This window comes from Oncorhynchus kisutch, linkage group LG1 (assembly GCF_002021735.2).
Source record: "Oncorhynchus kisutch isolate 150728-3 linkage group LG1, Okis_V2, whole genome shotgun sequence".
Taxonomy (NCBI): Eukaryota; Metazoa; Chordata; class Actinopteri; order Salmoniformes; family Salmonidae; genus Oncorhynchus; species Oncorhynchus kisutch.
Genome location: NC_034174.2, coordinates 28,769,349 through 28,792,613, shown reverse-complemented (window position 1 = coordinate 28,792,613; position 23,265 = coordinate 28,769,349). Strand labels below are relative to the sequence as shown.

General features: G+C 42.1%; 1 protein-coding gene across 2 annotated transcripts in view; it reads left to right on the top strand.

Annotated features, from left to right (window-relative positions):
- Positions 1–555: 555 nt before the first annotated feature.
- The window catches only part of arhgef10la (Rho guanine nucleotide exchange factor (GEF) 10-like a), a 111,535-nt gene continuing 88,825 nt past the window's right edge, over positions 556–23,265 (top strand). The window contains exons 1-8 of one of the 2 annotated variants that reach the window (XM_020490872.2): positions 556–887; positions 9,292–9,573; positions 10,356–10,383; positions 13,421–13,608; positions 20,018–20,122; positions 20,437–20,567; positions 21,848–21,946; positions 22,687–22,795. In XM_020490872.2, coding sequence (XP_020346461.1) covers positions 9,297–9,573; positions 10,356–10,383; positions 13,421–13,608; positions 20,018–20,122; positions 20,437–20,567; positions 21,848–21,946; positions 22,687–22,795 — 937 coding nt within the window. In that variant the 5' untranslated portion in view covers positions 556–887; positions 9,292–9,296. The remainder of the gene's footprint in view (positions 888–9,291; positions 9,574–10,355; positions 10,384–13,420; positions 13,609–20,017; positions 20,123–20,436; positions 20,568–21,847; positions 21,947–22,686; positions 22,796–23,265) is intronic. The other variant, XM_020490877.2, reaches the window with a different exon arrangement.

The window sequence follows — 23,265 nt, the reverse complement described above, 5'->3', positions numbered from 1 at the left end:
GAAATTGAGCCATTGACATATTAAGTCAGAGTTTAAGACATTCAGCCAATCACAGCTTTTACGGTACATTATTCTCTTTCCTTGAATATATAAATTGACCAAAATGTTTGTGCCTAAAAAGGAGATGTGTTTACTGACAATTGTTACACGGTAGTTATAAAACACATATTGCACTAATTTTCTCAGGTACTTCTCTTTCCTCTCTACTGATGTCCATCTTAGTTCATTTGACATTAGTATTTTTTCAGTTAAAAATTTGTATTCCTCAAGTCCTTGGCTTGGTGATGTAATCACTAACATTGTTCCAAACTATTCCCCCTTTCACCCAAGTTTCCCATCCTAATACCTCTTGGCCCACCCTCTACATCTGCATATCTGCTCTGATTGGGCATGTGCCATACTTTAGCATTTCTATTGGCCGAAGTCAAGACTTTTGCTCTGCCATTGGCCAATCAATGCTGAGAAAGCCCTTTGGCCTGCTTTGTGTCTGTTAAGCAGCAGGGGGCAGGAGATTTGGAGGAGGGACGGAGGGACTAAACATAAGGGGAGAGAAAAAGAGGGAAGAGGGACAGGAAGACGGGGCAAGAAATTGTGAGAAAGAGAGCGAGAGGGAGGGACTGAACCATAGAATCGAGAGAGGAGGGAGTAGGGGGAGCCTCATTCAGAGCAGCTAGTGTGAGGAGTGGAGCTGACCTAATGTGGGAAAGTAAACAGTATTTCCAGTCTATTCTGCCGGAGCCCTAGGAGCTCTTAAAGCAGACATACAGAGGAATGAGTGAGGAACCTGCCAGTATATACGCGGAATGTTCATGGGAGGTAACCAGGATTAAAGAGTCCACAGGGAGTAACTGAAGCTTGTTGGAGGAAATACTACCGAGGACAAGAAGGTGAGAGGTGTATTTTTATTATATTCTACTATACACACTCTCCCTCTTTTTTGTTTCACTTCTCTGCATGTTCATCAAGACAAGAGCTTTGTTGAAGGGGCCATGGAGGGAGTGGGGGTGGGTGTGTTGTTTTGTGCTCTCAGACCCTGGGTCCGATAGCTTGCAGCGGAGTTACAGAGGAGGAAAGGAGAGCAGAGGCAATACTCAAAGCCGGGTGGCCTCTTTGTTGAATACACTCTTTCACAGACGATTACACCAGGACTAACCTTCAGAGAGGGCTGTGTCTGGGGCTTGGCTACCCATATTATCAAGGGAAAGACCATGAGGCACTCTGGTCCAGAGACATACACCATCAATAGGGAGGATCTATACATTGATTCCAGGCAGAACTGGGCCAGAGATACTCCACTCCAGTATATTCATTACTGTACCCCCTCCATAGCCCCAGGCTGAAACAGGAGTCGTCTATCCAGCCCTAGTCTTGGGGCTCCTTCCTGGAGTACAATAGCCCCTCCCTGAATGAATTTCACGCTGCCTCATCCCCACAGAGGAGAAAGGAATGGGGAGAGGGGGACCTCTGATCTGCATTTTGGAAAGATGTAGTGTTTCCCGCTTTAGTCGGATGTCCCAGCATTCCCTGAGTCAGACTGTTAAACTTTGTTCGACAATCAAGTTCCATGAATTAATAGTCCATGCATGTCTGGCCTGGAGCTTAAACCACAAAGATTCTCCTATGAATGGGACCCCACTCGCCTTTTCCTCTCACGCCATAGTGAATACACAGCTGAGGCCTTCCCACTCCCGGAAGCCCTAGGGGAATTAGTACAGACAGTTATGGATGAAGACCATCATGAAAATAAAATAACCGTCATAACAGCTTTAAAAAAAGAATTGGAAAGAATGGCTGACTGAAGACGGGACGGTCGGCCATTTGTGCCCGTTTCCGCTGTAACATGAAACTTTATTGCTCCTCGCTAAAACAAGCAAGGTGTTGTAGCGAATCATTATTGTAGGCAACGGCCCCTCCCTGCAGCAGCAGCACACATAGAAATATAATATATTTCAGTGGCAGCATATGCAGTCAGGAGCAAGGGGGGTGGGGGGGGGACGTTTTAACAGTGAGCGCGCTCATTTGGCTGACCAACAAGTCATCCAAAATTCCATGACCATCACAGCCCTACCATCTCTCTGTACTGTGTCACAACCGTCATGCTTGCTGTAACTGTGTGGTAAGTTACATTCATACTTTAATAGCAAAGTCAAATTCCTACGACAGCATCAAAGGGACAGCTCAACCCCCCTCTGTATTGTAACAGCTAACAATTCTGTATAATGATACTGAACAACCCTGGCTGGCCAAGACTGAACAATAGGGAAGTATCAACAATGAACATGTACACAAAGCTTCAAACCGAGCTTTCATTGGCCCAAGAAAAGATCATTCAGATGCGCCATTGACAGAGATCACAATGGAGAGTGTGGGAACAGGACACCCAGGTCAGTGAACCTGCTGTCACACAGTGATGTTTTGGTCATTCTGACACCCAACCATAACCCTAGATGGGAATGTTTGATTATTAAGGACTTACCATACACCTAGAATGTTTGATCTTGGTTAAACTCCACGTGCTTTTAACATCAAATAACATTTTATTTGTCACATACACAGTTTACAGCAGGTATAAAAGGGGCAGTGAAATGCTTACATGCTCGTTATCAATAAAAATAATAAGAAATAAGTCAATAGAGGAAGGTAGTATGCATAGTAATAAAACTGCTATGTACACAACACAACAGGATGTACAATATACATTTATGAATGTGCAATGTCAACTATGACTGCGTTACAAATATAAAGTGGATTTCTACTATAATTACATTGCTATTAGGGAAGTGACTTACCTGCAATGTTTGGACTTAGGTATGTACTGTGACAAGGTATGTACTGTGACAAGAAAAAGTATGTGAACCCCTTGGAATTATCTGGATTTCTGCATAAACTGGTTATAAAATTAGATCTGATCTTCATCTAAGTCACAACAACAGACAAACACAGTCTGCTTAAACTAATAACACACAAATTATTGTATTTGTCTTGTTTTATATTGAATACGTAATTTAAACATTCACAGTGTAGGTTGGAAAAATTATGTGAACCCCAAGCCTAATGACTTCTCCAAAAGCTAATTGGAGTCAGGAGTCCGTTAACCTGGAGTACAATCATTGAGACGAGATTGGAGATGTTGGTTAGAGCTGCCCTGCCGTATTAAAAACATTGACAAAATTGGAGTTTGCTTTTCATATTGCCTGATGTGAACCATGCCTCGAACAAAAGAGATCTCAGAAGACCCAAGATTTAGAATGGTTGACTTGCATAAAGCTGGAAAGGGTTACAGAAGTGTCTAAAAGCCTTGATGTTCATCACTCCACGGTAAGACAAATTGTCTATAAATGGAGAAAGTTCAGCACTGTTGCTACTCTTCTTTGGAGTGGCCGTCCTGTAAAGATGACTGCGTGAGCACAGCGCAGGATGCTCAATGAGGTTAAGAAGAATCCTAGTGGCAGCTAAAGAACATGCTAACATCTCTGTTGACTAGTCTATGATACGTATAACACTAAACAAGAATTGTGTTCATGGGAGGACACCATGGAAGAAGCCACTGCTGTCCAAAAAAATACATTCCATGTCTGAAGTTCGCAAAAAAACATCTGGATGTTCCACAGCACTACTGGCAAAATATTCTGTGGACAGATGAAACTATAGTTGAGTTGCTTGGAAGGAACACACAGCACTACTGGCAAAATATTCTGTGGACAGATGAAACTATAGTTGAGTTGCTTGGAAGGAACACACAGCACTACTGGCAACATATTCTTTGGACAGATGAAACTATAGTTGAGTTGCTTGGAAGGAACACACAGCACTATGTGTGGAGGAAAAAAGGCACAACACTAAAGAAGAATATTGCTGAACTGAAACAGTTTTGTAAAGAGGAATGGACCAAAATTCCTCCTGACCGTTGTGCTGGTCTGATCTGCAACTACAGAAAACATTTGTTTGTTGCTGCCAGAGGGTCAACCAGTTATTAAATCCAAGGATTCACATACTTTCCCCACCCTGCACTGTGAATGTTTACACCGTGTGTTCAATAAAGACATGAAAACATATAATTGTTTGCGTGTTATTGGTTTAAGCAGAGTGTTTGTCAGCTGTTGTGACCTAGATGAAAATCAGATCAAATTTTATGACCATTTTATGCAGAAATCCAGATTTTTCCAGGGTTCACATACTTTTTCTTGCCACTGTATAGTCAGTACAGTCAGTGGTCAGAGCCCAGATGGAGAAACAGTGGAGAACAGTAACACTCACTGTGACCTTGAGTAGTGTGACTACCATCACAGACTACCTTCGTACACAGTGGGCACAGCAACAGCTTCTGTAGTGGAGGGCAACTGAAGGCCAATGTGGCTCTTGTATGAATAATGTATACCTGCATGTCTGAACAGTGCCGACCATGGCAGTGCGTATGAAAGCAGCGCATCATGAATGTTTCACTATGCTTTCCATACAGTCTATGATGCTGACACATATTTGTTCTCAATGTTCAGTAATCAGTACACTATAACACAGCTTTCTGTACTGTAGCTTACAATGGAGCTTACATCAGGAGAAAAACAAACTGAGTTCTGGTTTATGATAAATTCTACTCTGAGTTAAATCTGACAGTCAGATAATCTAACAGGTCCCTATGCTCAATGTTTGGCAGGAGTTAGTTGGGGAATCAAGGAGGAGGCATACAATCCATTAGTATGTGTTACAAACACTCCCACTCACGGAGCTCTGTTTTTGACAGCTAAAGGATGACAGACAACTGTTTCTTGCGTCTAAATGGGTTGTCTCACATCCCTATCTCTTCACGACAAGACTATTTCCTTTGGGATCTTGATATTCAGAAAAAGGAGGAAGAACTTCTTTGGACTGATATGTTCCATTGCATCTCCTGTCTAGTAGAGAGTGGAAGTTTGGAAACCAGTCAAACCACCCTCCATAAAACCAAGGAAGAGCCTAGATAAAAGAAGGCTGTTTTAGCTGCCTTCTGTAAGAATTCCGTTGCTGTTTATTCAGTCTATACTCTCCACCAGCTGCGGCTCTGTTCTATTGTCCATTGATGCACCCTGACTCCCTCTCCTTGCCTAACCAATGACTGCCCCGGCCTGGGCCTTATGCGGGCAGCCAGCACTGGACTCAAGTCTTTGTGGGGGATATTGCACATTCAGTTCAGCAGATCTCTCCCATCTCATGTTCGAATTCAAACATCTCTATGAATCCAGCTTGCAGTTGCACATTCTATACTCCCAAACATTGAATCATTAGGAAATATGTGCCTTCCTCCTGTCTGTAATTGCACCATCTGCTTTTGCATCCAGCAGTGAACAGGGAGTGTTCTGGAAGTCAAGGTCCAACCATACCCCAAAGACCTCCTTGTCGCCTCTGCATCTTCTCCAAACATTACCACACCACGGCTGGGCTGAACTCTTTATTTGCGTTAGGGTGTGTGGTTGTGTTTGTTTCATTTTAATTCTGCAAGGTACTGTATCCAATTTCCTCAAGAATGCCTTTAGGACAGAACTAGTTCAAGCTTAGTTTCCACTTATCCTAGTCTCTTTTGACAGGGAGTCTAAAAGATTTTTCACTTCGAGTTTGGTTTTTAAATTTATGTTGTACAAAAGTATTTAAACTAAAGGAGGGGGTTTCCTGAGTTTGAAGAGGCTATACATTCATGTACATACTACCTCAATTGGCCTGACCAACCAGTGCTCCCGCACATTGGCTAACCGGGCTATCTGCATTGTGTCCCGTCACCCATCCCCGGTCAACCCCTCTTTTACGCTACTGCTACTCTGTTCACCATATATGTATAGTCACTTTAACCATATCTACATGTACATACTACCTCAAACAGCCTGACTAACCGGTGTCTGTATGTAGCCTCTCTACTTTTATAGCCTCGCTACTGTTATTTTTCACTGTCTTTTTACTGTTGTTTTTATTTCTTTACTTACCTGTTGTTCACCTAATACCTTTTTTGCACTATTGGTTAGAGCCTGTAAGTAAGCATTTCACTATAAGGTCACCTGTTGTATTCAGCGGACATGACAAATAAACTTTGATTTGATTAGTCAGGCAGCAAACTATTTTCTGCTGGCAATGTCAAGTGCATTTTTTATGCAAAAAGTGACATCTCATTCATTTCCATTGTGCAATTGTATTGTGTTAGAGTATTTAATACATATTGCTCAATGTCAAAGAACTTAGGGGATGCTCTGCTCGAAAGATCATATCAATTACACCAACATAACTTATTATGAAAGATTATTTTGCCAATCCTGCTTTTCCTTCTCTGGAAAAAACCCTGGTGATTTTTCCATTATACATGGCGGTAGACTACTAAAGTATTTAACTCGGAGGGAGGAGCAGTTCTCATTGATTTTATCCCACAGATCCTCCATTATACTGAGCAGAGCATGGCTCTGACATATCACATACAGCACAGCATGGTCATCACCCTCTGACCTGTGATCTCACTCCCAGACAGTCCAGCAGTTCAGTGACCAATGCAGAAACAATGCTTTCTGAGAGTGAGCAGAGCTTTTCCCCTACAAAAGGCTCATTGTTTATTAGAGCAATAAGTGGGCCGTCTGGAGAAACTGGGTTTGTGGTACAGCGAAGAGGATAGAGGCCGTGGTGGGCTGGGTCCACACATGACTAGAATTGCACCAACCGAGTGAGGATATGGTCTTAGTATTACCCTGAAGAAAAGTGACTGCAATTTTCAAACCTGGCCTACTTTGCCACTCATGTTTAATACGTCTCAAATTAAGATTAGAAAAGTATCCCTGTTTAGTAGTTTCAAGCCATCACCATGCCAACAACATTATAGCACCCCACTCCCTATAACTGACCTAATTTCCTGATAGAACTGTCAGGAGAGGGTTGAGTCAGACTTTGTATTCAGTGGAGGATTTGGGATGAAAATGAATTGTGCAATGATCTCCAAATGGGCCAGCTCCAAACTCTTTTGCCGCCCATGGTCTGGTCCACCCCACTTTACCCTATGCTGTCATTCCCCAAGGGGGCGTGCAAACAGGCCAATCAGGGCCAGGAATGTTCCTGCAGAGGAAACAGTTCAGCACTAATCGAAATGTAAAGCAGATGCTGCACTATGAGACTTCACCAGAACTCCAGGACTCAGGAGTGGTGCTCTGCTAAGGATACAGAGCCACCCTCTACATGTAGGGAAACCCCCCCCAGCTATGAGGTTGAGGTATTTAGGCCAGACACGTTGTATGTAGTGAGAGGAATACCCTATTAAAATGACAAAAACAACCCGTATGGGCTCATCACCGTCAGGGTATAGATATCTTCTTTAATCTTCAGGTAAGCCCTGTCAGACTGTTTAATTATGCTAACAGCCTTTCTCAGCAATGTTGTCCTGCTTTTATACTGGAACTGTAATCCCCTCTCTGTTGCATGTCTCTTCCTTTGTGGTTCTGGAGGCAGCCATAATTCTGCCGTGCTTAAAGGATTGGAATTTTTCACAGTACTGAGAAAGCAAACTAGTCAAAACAACCTGTTGCTAGTGACCCACATTCAGTAATATAGGTACTACAGCGTAGTGGTCACAACAACTCAACTCTGACCACACTTAACTATTGTTTTAAATTTTTTTAACATCAGATGATCCAGTGAAAGGATTTAGTGACCTGTGAATCCAGGAATAGACAAAATATCTTGCAGTTGTCTAAATGTTATTTTGTATTACAATACATGTCTATCTAAACAGTATGAGGCTAATGTTTCCAAACTGGCGTAACATAGTAAATGTAAATCTGGGACACTCAAGTTAGTATGATATATTAAGTTTGGTATGGTATGTATTCATTTGTGGATGTCCATCATCCATTTCTTATGATATGTTAGAAATGGCCACTTTTTGTGGCTAATGTTAGCTAGGTGGCTAAAGTTAGCTAGGCTAGGGGTTAGGGTTAAGGTTAGTGTTAAGGTTAGGGTTTGGAGTTAGGTTAAAGGGTTAAGGTTAGTGTAAGGGTTAGCTATCATGCTAAGTGGTTGCAAAGTAGCTAAAAGTAATAAGTAGTTGCAAATTAGCTCAAATGCTAAAGTTGTCTGTGATGAAATTCGAATACACAACCTTCGGGTTGTTAGACATTTGTGTTATACACCTACCCAACCACCCTACTTTCATGTTAGCCTTAAGTTACCTTCTGTCCTATGTAACCATACCAAATGTAACATATTATACTAATTTCAGTGTCCCAGATTAACGTTTGCTGTTATGTCTAGTCTGAGACCAGGCTGATGTTTCACACCATTGTTTTTTCTGGAATTTAGATTGGAATGAAACTAAAACCAGTGGTGGAAATAGTACCCAATTGTCATACTTGAGTAAGGGGAAAGGGAAAGGGGGATACCTAGTCAGTTGTACAACTGAAGGCATTCAACTGAAATGTGTCTTCCACGTTTAACCTGAAGATAATGACTTAAGTGAAAGTCACCCAGTAAAATGCTACTTGAAGAAAAGTATTTGGTTTTAAATATACGGTACTTAAGTATCAAAAGTAAGTATATAAATCATTTAAAATTCCTTATATTAAGCAAACCAGATGGCACCATTTTTTCCTTCTTTTTACAGATCGCCAGGGGCACACTCCAACACTCAGACATCATTTACAAATGAAGCATGTGTGTGTAGTGTCCATTTTCCTGTCCTGCTAAGCATTCAAAATGTAACAGGTACTTTTGGTTGTCAGGGGAAATGAAAAAAGTACATTTTCTTTAGGAATGTAGTGAAGTAAAAGTTGTCAAAAATATACATATAAGTACAGATAATCCAAAATGTTGTAATAGGGGGAACTGGAGCCCATTCCAACATAATTCCACCAAGTTTCACCCTGAGTTCTCAGCAGCCAGCACCCATACACAAACTACAGATTAGAGTCTTAGTTCTGTGTAAAGTTTAAACAACGATTAGTCATTGAAAAAAGAGCACAAAGTAAATAAGCTTTACCAAAATAATTTGTCTTGTATATGAAATGGACATTCCACTTGAAGTGTCTTAAAACCTTTGCATGTTCATGGTGGTTACATAGATACCTTAGTACACTTTATTAGTACTAACAACTGTTATACCTTTTTGTGGTTTGTGTATTTATACATTTAACTATTTATATGTGTTTGCTTTGTAAACAAAAACTCCAATCAGTTTCTAAATTGTAGCACATTTTGGGAAGTCAAGTGCATGTCAGTTTTTGTCAGACAAGGCACATTATTTCAGTTTTTTCTTCAACATTTGTACTATCCCTTTGTCTCTGTTCTCTGTTCCAGAGCTTATGTCCACTGTGAATTATCAGCAGCAACAGAGGGAGGAAGAGGAGGAGGAAGATGAAGAGCAAGGAGAGAAGTTTGAGTTTGATGACAGTGCTGATGAGAAAGACCCAGTGGAAGCCATGCAAACGGCAAACGAGTCATCTATGGAGGCCACAAGCCAACCACAGGACAATGCAGTAACAACACCCCTTGCACACTCACAACAGCACCTCAATGCAATGCCCCCTGCTGGTCAGGAGGACAATCCTTCACAGGGACAAGACTCCACGGCCTCTTCAGGTAAAGTGTTCTTTCTATTACAACACATTGTGAGTGACTCTTCTCCACTGGTCTCATAAGGTGCTATGGTTCTAATTGAATAAAGAGCAGTGAAACTCTGGTTGATATCAGTATGCTGTTGACTACCTGAGTCATGTTGCCAAACAAGCTCTGTTAATTACAATCCTTGCTAAAGAAGGAGATTTAAATCTATGTGAACTTCTGTCGGACAAAAGGAAGCGATTAGTGCTTAATTAAAATACTTCTCACGAAGCCTACGCGTAGTAATCCGTTAAGTGGGTTGTGGTGCATTTCTCCACTGGGGAATTCTGGGGTTGATGATGCTGTACGGTGGAAGCCTGTTACCCAGCGGATGGTGGAGGACACGGGCGTCCGGCTGGAACTTTGCCCTCCCAGGTAAGATGAGAGGGCTCACATTGTCTCTGGATAAATTAAATAATAGTTTGAATAGGAATATCTTCCATAAAAGCTGATTTGCACACAGGACCTATATAGCGCTAATAATACAATTCCTGTGGTCTGTTTTCATCAGCGATTGTCTTCTTGGAGACACAGGACCTACCGCTCTTCATAAAACAAGGTCAATTAAGATGAAGTAAAGAGGAAATAAGATATACTTTTGTATAGTTTTCCTCACATTGAGACCTATCTGGATGTATTCCAAACTTTTTAGCTGTCCTTCCCATGTGGTACACGTTGTACAAGTTAGAGTAACAAACACAAGCATGACGTTACATTAAAAAAAAAGATGTCTAATGTCTCCCGCTTAATTCTCCCCACAGATGTTCCAGTTAGCAACCCACCCAGGCGGTAAGAGACTCTCTGCTTTCTATCTGCATTCCATCTTCAGGGGTTGTGTGGTTTGGCCTCATAGGAGGAAACATCTGTCTTCATTAAGTTAGCAATATACTGTATTAGCATGACCCAAAATCAGAAACATCTATTTTTTCATAGAGAAGGGGCGTGTCAAAGTAGAAAGGTAGGTTATAGCAGTTTGCAGTGTAAAAAGTTGTATATGAGTCAGGGGGTTCACTAGAATGTACATTAGAAACATGTTATCAACCTTTTAATTTGGAGTCCCCTGTCTTGGTGGGGGCCACTGTTCCTGGTTAGGTCCCAGCATGATGGTGTGCTAGGAAGTGTGCTGGGAAACCCGTGCTGATAGGAGAACCAGGGCCTGTCGTTCCTGTGGGCTTTCCTGTGCTGAAAAGCGGGGTGTATGTGAGTGACTGTGATAGTGTGTGTGTCTGTGTGTGTGTGTGTGTATGTTTGAACAGGGTTGGATTGTGAGAGAAGGGACTGTGGTTTCTGAGATTTCTCCTCTGGAAGATTTCTGCTGAGTAGACTGTTTCACTGCGGGTCAATATTCTCCCTTTCCTAGTGGAGCTATCAATAGCTTTTTCCTCCAACAAGGTGTAAGGTGTGTGTCAGCACATTTGCTCTGTGTGTCTGTTTCAGCTCAGATTCAGATATTTTTGCATCGCAAGGAATACTTTGTAGTAGAAACATTGTTGTAGAACATGCATAACATGTCTACAGGTCTATTCAAGTCAGGAAAGCAGAGGTATTGTGTGTGTGTGCGCGTGTCTAGGTGTATCTGTTGATTCTAGGACCTTTGACAGATAGCTTTCATTAAGTGAGACCCTTAAGATGAAAAGTCCTGGACAACGGTCACCATGACAACTTGACACTTGACATTTATATGGCTCTGCTTTATGTTCAGTTGAGCTGTAGCCTTAGACTAGAGGGGCTCACATTTAACACTCCACCGAAGCAACCCCACTTTACAACACTCCTTTTCCTTTTTTCTTTATCTTCATTCCACCTTTCCTTGCTGTCTGCTCTGCACAGTATTCTGCTTAGTGGTAGATCTGCAAGCTGGGTTTGCAACCTGTTCAAGTAAACAATGTTACAAAAGACACAGATGCCGTATACAGACCTGTGTACACTGTCAGGGCGCAGACGCAAGATGCATTTGCTATAGCAGGTGGTGTGTTGTTTGAGTAGACTCGTTATAGTAACTGTAGTTACAATGAAGGTCTAGCTAGCCCATCATCAGCATGGTCAGCACTATTTCCATAGAGACGGGAGGAAAGCCAAGTAAACATGGCTCCCTGGTTGACTGTGTTCTGTAGTTAGAGGGCGTTGAAACACATCTAAGGCCTTGCATTCAGGCTGCTCACACTGTGCCTCCATCTGTTCTATTTGCATTGAAACACGCTTGCCATTTCTTTTGCTATAGACCTATGACTCACAGGGGCTTGTATAGACAAGTGAAGGGCGTAGGCCTACAAAGATGAACCATACAATATATACTTTTCCAGTCTTTTACACATTGAAATAGTTTGTTCTCAAAAAACATCTGGTTAAATACCCATTTGAAACCACAGTAATGAGACATGCGTTCTGTATGAATTTTACAGAACAGAACAGGTTTCTTGTGTTTCATGATGAGGCATTTCATATGCTGTGTTATTAATATGTCTGAGGCACATTCTACCCCAGCATAGTTTTTCTTATCATTTATTTGAGAAAGTTCTTATTCATAGAAAACTGCTTGAGTAGACATTACTCTGTAAAAACTCTTAGCTGTAATATGTTGGGTTATCTTTGCCAGCCCCGTGAGCTGCTTCCTGACTGAGTCTGGTGTCTTTGGGGAGGCAGTGCAATGTGAACAGTTGAAACGTTTATTAGCGGACATTACTAGGAACTGGGTTTGAAGTTTCAACATTGCTCAAACAAGCTTTAGCTAACGCCTTTTTGTTGTCTTGCCAAAGAAGGTAATGCAATAATATGTACAGAAAGTCTGGCCAACAGGTTGCTTGCAAGCTATATTTGGCTTCAAAATATTTCCTACACAACTAAACTGTGTAATTCTGTAAACATTGAGGACTGTCAGGCATGCCTGGAACAGGGGAGAGGTACAGTATCTTGCTGACTGATTGACATACTGGCTGTTGGCAAAGCCGAGAGGGATGGTGGGAGGGATGCATTTAATGAGATTGGTTTCTCCTCCATCCCAGATCTAGCTGTATAATCAAGCATGTCGGAGGATTGCTGTAACTAACATAAGAAAGTGGTAGCTCTTTACAGAATACCTACAAGATCAGTATTAGGAGATGTCTCAAAGGCAATATTCCAGGGCCAGTCATTATTATGGTTAGGCTTTAGGAATGTCAGGTGATCAATGGCTATCGTTTAGGGGGATCTTTCATAGCTCACAGTTAATATATCAAGCAGGAGGTAAGGTCACATTATCATATTCATGGTCTCACATGAGTTTTTCCTGGATCAGATGACTCTCTCCATCCCTCACAACAGCAGTCAGCAGAATCATCACACCACAGTGAATAGGACTGACCAACCTAGCAGAAATGAGCTGCACAAGGAACATATAGCTGTGGCAGGTTTAAGGAGGTGTTACACCTCGTTCACATCAACAGCGTCATTGCGTTTTGGTACACCAGAAGTTAATTAATTTCCAATGGAACTCTGTATTTAACTTGTAGCATTGCGTTGCAGAAGCAGTTGCAGTGTGTTGTGTGGTGCATACGTTGGATTTATCGAACATATGCATCAAATGCATAGACAGCTTGACAAAAATGCATAGACGGCTTGACAAAAATTGTAACTTTTGTTGCACACCATTTTGTGCAATGACACTGTCTGTGTGATCAAGGCGTTAGCATGCTGGGACAGCAGTGCTTCAGACTCTTTGCCCCGCCTACTTCACCTTTCCTCCTCGACCTCCTCCTCCTCCACACTGCAATTCACTTGTAATGAGTCACACAGCACCCAGCCTAGAGTAGTCATAACTGCTTTCAATACTCTGCCTGGTATGTTCCAGAGTCTCTGGCCCGGTCGAGCTGATTGAGCCCATCGCTGCAGCACCTTCAGTGGGAGAGCAGCCCCGGGAGGAGTCCCAGGAAAGGTCTGGTCCTGGAGACATGTTACCAGTGGAGAACCAGACCGACTCGGTGGACCATAGCTTGGAGACTGAGAAGAAGAGCTCCAGCTTGAGAGAACACTCTGAAGGTACAGAACTACATAGATATAGGTACATGAAACATGATATAGACAGAAGAGAGCAAGCTTACACCAATTACAGTATAGGCCTTCATAACTTCCATTGTTTTACAGTAATAAAATAAACTGTATTGGTATGTAATCGTTGCGTGGAACTTCCAAAGGGCAACGGCCAGCACACACTCTCTCCCTCCCATGATTTGATTTCAACATGGACATGACAGGAATTCAATTAATTCAGGATGAGGATCAATAGTAGACTATTGGTCTATTTCCACTGAGGGAAATTGCTCTTGCTGACATTAGGCTATTTGAAGGTGGTCCACTAAGGACTCTTTAAGGAGCCTGACTAAGCCAGGCTCTGCTCAACTTTATTTCACCTTTCTTTTTAGTTGTCTTCACATACTCCCTGTTCTTGTAGATATTGAAAAATGTTTGCCTTAGTTTATAATAGTAATCTATTTTAAGTGTGGTGTAAACATTTTCAGCATCATGCATGGATACTGTAGAAATCTGATTTAACAATCTGTACCTCAGTTTTGTGATCAGTTCCTCTGTCCAGTGTCTGTGTCCTTTTTCCCATCTTAATCTTTTATTTTTATTGGCCAGTCTGAGATATGGCTTTTTCTTTGCAACTCTGCCTAGAAGGCCAGTATCCTGGAGTCGCCTCTTCACTGTTGACGTTTAGACTGGTGTTTTGCGCGTACTATTTAATGAAGATACCAGTTGAGGACTTGTGAGGCGTCTGTTTTTCAAAATAGATACTGTCTTTGTCCTCTTGCTCAGTTGTGCACGTGGGCCTCAAACTCCTTTTCCTATTCTGGTTAGGGCCAGTGTGCGCTTTTCTGTGAAGGGAGTAGTACACAGTGATGTACAAGATCTTCAGTTTCTTGGCAATTTCTCTCATTGAATAGCCTTAATTTCTCAGAACAAGGATAGACCGACGAATTTCAGAAGAAAGGTCTTTGATCTGGCCATTTTGAGCCTGTAATCAAACCCACAAATGCTGATGAGCCAGATACTCAACTAGTCTAAAGAAGGCCAGTTTTATTTCTTCTTTAATCAGAACAACAGTGTTCAGCTGAGCTAACATAATTGCAAAATTGTTTTCTAATGATCAATTAGTCTTTTTGAAATGATAAACTTAGATTAGTGCCATTGGAACATAGGAGTGATGGTTGCTGATAATGCGTCTTTGTACGCCTATGTAGATATTTCATAAAAAATCTCCTGTTTCCATCTACAATAGTCATTTACAACATTAACAATGTCTACACTGTATTTCTGATCAATTTGATGTTATTTTAATGGACATTTCTATGTGACCTCAAACTTTTGAACGGTAGTGTATAAGTAGGGTCGAAGTAACTATACAACAGGATAGATAATAGACAGTAGCAGCAGCTTATTTGGTGAGTGTGAAAGTGTGTGTGTGAGTGTACAGTTGAAGTCGGAAGTTTACATACACCTTAGCCAAATACATTTAAACTCAGTTTTTCACAATTCCTGACATTTAATCCAAGTAAAAATTCCCCGTCTTAGGTCAGTTAGGATCACCACTTCATTTTAAGAATGTGAAATGTCCGAATAATAGTAGAGAGAATGATTTATTTCAGCTTTTATATCTATCATCATATTCCCAGTGGGTCAGAAGTTTACATCCACTCAATTAGTATTTGGTAGCATTGCCTTTAAATTGTTTAACTTGGGTCAAACTTTTCAGGTAGCCTTCCACAAGCTTCCCACAATAAGTTGGGTGAATTTTGGCCCATTCCTCCTGACAGAGCTGGTGTAACTGAGTCAGGTTTGTAGGCCTCCTTGCTCGCACACGCTTTTTCAGTTCTGCCCACAAATGTTTTATAGGATTGAGGTCAGGGCTTTGTGATGGCCACTCCAGTACCTTGACTTTGTTGTCCTTAAGACATTTTGCCTCAACTTTGGAAGTATGCTTGGGGTCATTGTCCATTTGGAATACCCATTTGTGACGAAGCTTTAACTTTCTGACTGATGTCTTGAGATGTTGCTTCAATAAATCCACATAATTTTCCATCCTCACGATGCCATCTATTTTGTGAAGTGCACCAGTCCCTCCTGCAGCAGAGCACCCCCACAACATGATGCTGCCACCCTCGTGCTTCACGGTTGGGATGGTGTTCTTCGGCATGCAAGCCTCCCCCTTTTTCCTCCAAACATAACAATGGTCATTTTGGCCAAACAGTTCTATTTTAGTTTCATCAGTCCAGAGGACATTTCTCCAAAAAGTATAATCTTTGTCCCCATGTGCAGTTGCAAACCGTAGTCTGGCTTTTTTATGGCGGTTTTGGAGCAGTGGCTTCTTCCTTGCTGAATGGCCTTTCAGGTTATGTTGATATAGGACTCGTTTGACTGTGCATAATGATACTTTAGTACCTGTTTCCTCCAGCATCTTCACAAGGTCCTTTGCTGTTGTTCTGGGATTCATTTGCACTTTTCGCACCAAAGTACATTCATCTCTAGGAGACAGACGTGTCTCCTTCCTGGTATGAAGGCTTCTTGGTCCCAGGGTGTTTATACTTGCATACTATTGTTTGTACAGATGAACGTAGTACCTTCAGGCATTTGGAAATTACCCCCAAGGATGAACCAGACTTGTGGAGATCTGCAATTATTTTTCTGGGGCCTTGGCTGATTTCTTTTGATTTTCCCATGATGTCAAGCAAAGAGGCACTGAGTTTGAATGTAGGCCTTGAAATACATCCACAGGTACACCTCCAATTGACTGAAATTATGTTAATTAGCCTATCAGAAGCTTCTAAAGCCATGACATAATTTTCTGGAATTTTCCAAGCTGTGTAAAGGCACAGTCAACTTCTGACACATTGTGACAGTGAATTAATAAGTGAAATAATCTGTCTGTAAACAATTGTTGGAAAAATGACTTGTGTCATGCACAAAGTAGATGTCCTAACCGACTTGCCAAAACTATAGTTTGTTAACAAGAAATTTGTGGAGTGGTTGAAAAAATAGTTTAATGACTCCAACCTAAGTGTATGTAAACTTCCGACTTCAACTGTATGTGTGGCGTCAGAATCAAATCAAATTGTATTTGTCACATCTGCCGAATACAAGAGGTTTAGACCTTACAGTGAAATGCTTACTTTACAAGCAGTTTGCATGGGAGCTCGTGTTATGTGTGTGTGTTGTGGTATCAGTCAGTGTAAGTATGTGTGAGTGTGGGGAAGCATCCAGTGTGTTTACACTGTTATTGCAAAAAAGGGTCAATGAGATAGTCCGAGTAGTCATTTAATTAACTATTTAGCAGTCTTGTTAAACAGTCTTATGGTTTGGGGTTAGAAGCTGTTCAGGTTCCTGTTGGTTTCAGACTTGGTGCACTGGTACCACTTGCCATACGTTAGCTGAGAGAACAGTCTATGGCTTGGGTGGCTGGAGTCTTTGACAATTTTTTGGGCCTTCCTCTGACACCGCCTGGTATAGAGGTCTTGGGTGGCAGGGAGCTTGGCCCCAGTGATGTACTGGGCTGCACTCACCGCCCTCTGTAGCACCTTGTTGTCGGGTGCCTTGCAGTTGCCGTACTAAGTGATGATGCAGCCAGCAAAGATGCTCTCAATGGTGCAGCTGTAGAACCTTAATTTCAGCACTCCTAGGGGGAAAAGGTGATTTTGTGTCCACTCTATAACTGTATGGGTGTGTGTGGACTTACAATGCTGTAGATTGATACAAATCTATTTGACACATTTGATAACACTGTTGCCATTTAGTCATACTACAGTATGGATGTTCTGTGTTACTATCAGTACTGGATTACTACAGTGTAATAGTAAGTTTGTAACCGATTCAAAGATTCTGGTACCTGGGCTCTGTCATTGAGTTCAATACCAGCTTTACATTTTCTTCTGGTCCTAACATTACGACCAGTTTGGGTCCTAATCCCAGGACTACCGTCAAGAAATGCCATACTGTGCTAAAAAGGTTTTCACCAAACCAAGGTGAAACTTGCCTGAGTTCTGCTGTGTTGCCTTCTGGGATTGTTGGGGAAAATTAACTCAGCCTGAGTGTATTTCTTCAAGCTTACACCCAGGCTGTTTGAAATAATGAGCACTGTTCAGAAGACTGAGTCAGTTACTTTGCAGATCTGCAGATAGTCAGGCTGATAGCCAAGATTCAGTTATTCCCCTTCTTTCGGTACACATTCTTCACAGAGAGAGGATGTGTGCGTGTCTGTGTGTGTGCACGATTGCGTATATAATTCCTATTGTAGTAGAAGAACACTGTCTGTTTTGTCTCTCTCTTGGATTGTGTCCAAGGTTATTTAGAATCTTATATAGAGCTGTGGCGGCTAATCCATGTCAGAATACACATCTCTCATCAGATTAATTGAATCCAGTGATTGTTGATGTTTGAGGTTTATAAGGAACCGTTCCAGACAAATCACAATTTAAAAACGAATCAATAAAGCCCCTAAGCTAAATTAGGCTGAAACACTCCCAAAGCAATTAATTACAAATCCTGCAGACCGTGGAGATAGATAGGGTCGATACATTACAAACAAGGTGGATATAATCATGTTGCCACAATTCCATAGCACAACCCCACACTTACCACAAATAACAACAACACACAGGGCCTTCCTGCTAAGTCCCTGCTAATATAATCAATGAACTGTTGATGTTTTCAAGACTATGATATACGGTGGCAAGAAAAGGTATGTGAACCCTTTGGAATTACCTGGATTTCTGCATAAATTGGTCATCAAATTTGATCTTATCTTCATCTAAGTCACAACAATAGACACACATAGTGTGCTTAAGCTAATAACACACAAATTATCGTATTTTTCTTGTCTTATATTGAATACTTAATTTAAACATTCACAGTGTTGGTTGGAAAAAGATTGTGAACCCCTAGGCTAATGACTTCTCCAAAAGCTAATTGGAGTCAGGAGTCAGCTAACCTGGAGTCCAAACAATGAGACGGGATTGGAGATGTTGGTTAGAGCTGCCCTGCCCTATAAAAACACTCACAAAATTTGAGTTTGCTATTCACAAGAAGCATTGCCTGATGTGAACCATGCCTTGAACAAAAAAGATCTTAGAAGACCTAAGATTAAGAATGATTGTCTTGCATAAAGCTGGAAAGGGTTATAAAACTATTTCTAAAAGCCTTGATATTCATCAGTCCAAATTGTCTATAAATTGAGAAAGTTCAGCACTGTTGCTACTTTCCCTAGGAGTGGCCGTTCTGCAAAGATGACTGCATGAGCACAGCGCATAATGCTCAATGAGGTTAAGAAGAATCCTAGAGTGTCAGCTAAAGACTTACAGAAATCTCTGGAACACGCTAACATCTCTGTTGACGAGTCTACGATACGTAAAACACTAAACAAGGATGGTGTTCATGGGAAGACGCCACTGCTGTCCAAAAAAAAACATTGCTGCACGTCTGACGTTTGCAAAAGTTCACCTGGATGTTCCACAGCGCTGCTGGCAAAATATTCTGTGGACAGATGAAACTACAGACAGACAGTTTTCCTTGTTTGGGAGGAAAAAAGGCACAGCACACCAACATCATCCCAACTGTAAAGTATGGTGGAGGGAGCATCATGGTTTCGGGCTGCTTTGCTGCCTCAGGGCCTGGACAGCTTGCTATTATCGATGGAAAAACATATTCCCAAGTTTATCAAGACATTTTTCAGGAGAATGTAACGCTATCTGTCCGCCAATTGAAGCTCAACAGATGTTGGGTGATGCAACAGGACAACAACCCAAAACACAGAAGTAAATCAACAACAGAATGGCTTCAACAGAAGAAAATACACCTTCTGGAGTGGCCCAGTCCGAGTCCTGACCTCAACCTGATTGAAATGCTGTGGCATGACCTCAAGTGAGCGGTTCACACCAGACATCCCAAGAATATTGCTGAACTGAAACAGTTTTGTAAAGATGAATGGTCCAAAATTCCTCCTGACCGTTGTGCTGGTCTGATCCGCAACTACAGAAAACATTTGTTTGTTGCTGCCAGAGGGTCAACCAGTTATTAAATCCAAGGGTTCACTTTTCCCACCCTGCACTGTGAATGTTTACACGGTGTGTTCAATAAAGACATGAAAACATATAATTGTTTATGTGTTATTGGTTTAAGCAGACTGTGTTTGTCTATTGTTGTGACCTAGAAGAAGATCAGATCAACTTTTATGACCAATTCATGTAGAAATCCAGATTTTTCCAAAGGCTTCACATACTTTTTGTAACTGATGTAAATGGCGCTGACAATTACAACATAGAAGTTACAGAACCTTGGGGTATAATGCTTGTGGTTTTGCTCTTGAAGTTTGGTTGCCATGCAAAATAATCACTGACAAACCCTCCTCCTGGCTCTGTGGCTTGGGCTTGTGACTGGTCCTTACTGTCTTTCCCAATAGGTGAGGGGGTGGATGATGATGAGGCCGATGCAGCACTCCAGACAGGGAGCCCGGAGGTGATCTATGATGACGTGCCCTGTGAGGGACCACTCTCCCCTGACGAAGGTGAGTTCTGGGGCAGGGGCTCGGGCCACTGACTGCTTTTATTGGATGTCTCCCCTGTCTGATACTGCACCATCAGTCTTTGGATCAATGCACATCAGACCTGGGTTCAAATGCCATTTGGTTCCTCTTAAATACTGAGCTGTGCTTGATTGAGCTTGAGGATCTGCTGTCTGACAATGCACTGTCAGTCCTTGGATCACTGTACAGTCTTTGTGCTTTGTTGATGTCAGTATATCTGTGTGTGTGTGTGTGTGTGTGTGTGTGTGTGTGTGTGTGTGTGTGTGTGTGTGTGTGTGTGTGTGTGTGTCTGTCAGGGGACATGATCTACGAGGATGTGCACAGAGAAGAAATGCCACAGGGTGCAGGCAATGGTTGGAGCTCCAGTGAGTTTGAAAGTTACGACGAGCAGTCTGATACCGAGAGCAAGCTACCAACCCGCAGCAAGGTAGGAGAGATGGCGTTCTGTTGTGTCTGTCTGTCTGTGTGTCTGTGTGTCTGTGTGTGTGTCTGGATTTTTGTGTTTGTGTTCAATGCATAAGACATGACTCAAAGAGAATATTTCACCCAATGCTACTCCTCTCCCACCACACTTATTTTATTCATGTGAGAAACTGTTGGCGAAAATACAAAGAACATGAAACGTGTATCAGCCCTGTCTGGGTGGGTTAATGTTCTCGCTTTGTGGTCTGAGAATAAACAAGCTTCCTTCTCACTTGAAAGGCATCAAAGTCATGACACTGTCCAGAAGCTGTATGTTATAACCATACTGTAGGTATGGACATATATTGCACATATACACATTCTTCCATTGCAAAACTACCACTCCAGTGTTTTACTTGCTATATTGTATTTACTTTGCCACCATGGCCTTTTTTGCCTTTACCTCCCTTCTCACCTCATTTGCTCACATTGTATATAGACTTGTTTATACTGTATTATTGACTGTATGTTTGTTTTACTCCATGTGTAACTCTGTGTCGTTGTATCTGTCGAACTGCTTTGCTTTATCTTGGCCAGGTCGCAATTGTAAATGAGAACTTGTTCTCAACTTGCCTACCTGGTTAAATAAAGGTGAAATAAAATAAAAAAATAAAAACGTTGACTGTAGGCTCTCTCTCCGCCACATGGGGGCAGTATATACTCATTGAAGTTGTGCGCTATTCTGGTCAGATTTGGTCCAGTCTCATCCCTGTGTATATACCGTGTATGTCGAGTACACTATGGGGAAGTTTTGACAAAACATATTTGACTAAGCTGGTGCTATTGATACGTAGATTGAGAAAACATTCTATGAAATGATATCCATATACAGAGGGGAGCGATGACCTGCTTGTTATGAACACTTGCTTGTTATGTTTGGGTAGAAACGATGGCGGCTTTACTGAAATGAATATCACAGCAGTAGGTAGTCTATGAACATCCCCTCCTCCCTCTTCATGGCTGCCTCAACCTCCCCCTGCACTCACTTCCTTCACCAAGATCATTGCTATTAGTCCAGGCTGACATTACCCTTTGACCAGCGCAGTGCTCTAAGCTTCCTCTCTCCACCCTTGTGATTAATCCAGGTGTTGCCTTGCTTGTTTTGTCTTGATCCCTTTTCCCTCAATATTTCGCTGTCTCATCTCCCTTCCTTCATCCCTGTGTCCTGCTGTGTGGTTTAACACAACCTGCCCTGACCTGCTTCGCACCACACTGCCCAACACCTGTGGCGTTCCCGTACTGTAGCAGTACTCCCCTGACGTGCGTCGGCTGAGGGAGCGTTGTGCCAGGACCAAACGTGAAATAGCCATGAGGCTGGGTGGGAAAAACAACTATGACACCAAGGTATATAACTGGCAGTAAGAAAACACAACATGACATCAATTTAGAACTCAAACTTACAGCACCCAGAAGGCTATGCAACGATTACAATATTACCAAAGCCAAAATATGCCTGCTGTAGTATGAAGTGCATTATAATGATTAACTTTCTTTACCATCCTGTCCTTGCTAATGTTTCTCTGCTTTCCTCCAAACAGTCGTTCTCATGAGAGATTTGTCTCTCTCCTTCTAGTTTAGTATGAGGACAAGTTTTAGGGATACATGAATGAGTAAAACACATTTGCATCCATAAACACATTGCCAGTTTCTCCAAGTTGATAACCTAGTTTCCTGAAGTGGCATCATTTAAAAATACCACCACCATGGGTATATTCTGGGTCTGTGTGCATCACTGCCAGGCCTCAGTGATGCTCAGGGTGGGGTTTGTGGTTAGCAGAATCTATGATCTCCTCATAGACTTCCTGATTAGTGACTAGATCAGACAGTTACAGACCAACTGAGAGGCGCATATGGCAGTATTCATGGCTTGATGCATCCAGTCTCTGCAGTGTTCCCTGGCTCTGTCCTCTCTCTCCTCGTGGATTACTCTGCAGTGTTCCCTGGCTCTGTCCTCTCTCTCCTTGTGGACTACTCTGCAGTGTTCCCTGGCTCTGTCCTCTCTCTCCTTGTGGATTACTCTGCAGTGTTCCCTGGCTCTGTCCTCTCTCTCCTCGTGGACTAACTGTTTTGGCCTTTTGAACCAGGTTCATCAGCTAATGAAGGCCGCTAGAAGTGGGACCAAGGATGGATTGGACAAGACCAAAATAGCCTTCATGCGGAGAGTCTCCTTCCTGCACAAGAAGGACCACTCAGGTAATCTGGGAAAAAGTTCTTCAAAATGACTTTTTGCCAAATGACTGTCTCAGATGAAAGTATCCCTTTTATGGAGATATGTGTAAATTTGTTGTGAAATTAGAGTTTTTGTGGAAGACAGGAGTTCACATACATTTCATCTGCCGCTTTGAATTAAGCTGCTGTGGAGAACTTGTGTGACGCTAGCCGAGCCAAAAGTAATGTTCGAGGCAGATAGAGAAGAAAGCCTCCCATTTCCTTTCCAATCCCAGCTTTAAAAGAGAAAAGACTTGTGGAAAATGATCTAAACGATGTAAGATATTTCAAATGACACAGCTGGGATAAGTTGAGCGGCTCGCGCCGATTAAAGACAGACTCTGTGGCGAACGGAAGGGTGTGATGTGTGGGAGAGGAATGGGCAGAAAATCTCACATGACAGAGGTTGTACCCCAGGAAGCCTCGGTACACAATGGAACCAGATTACCATCCGT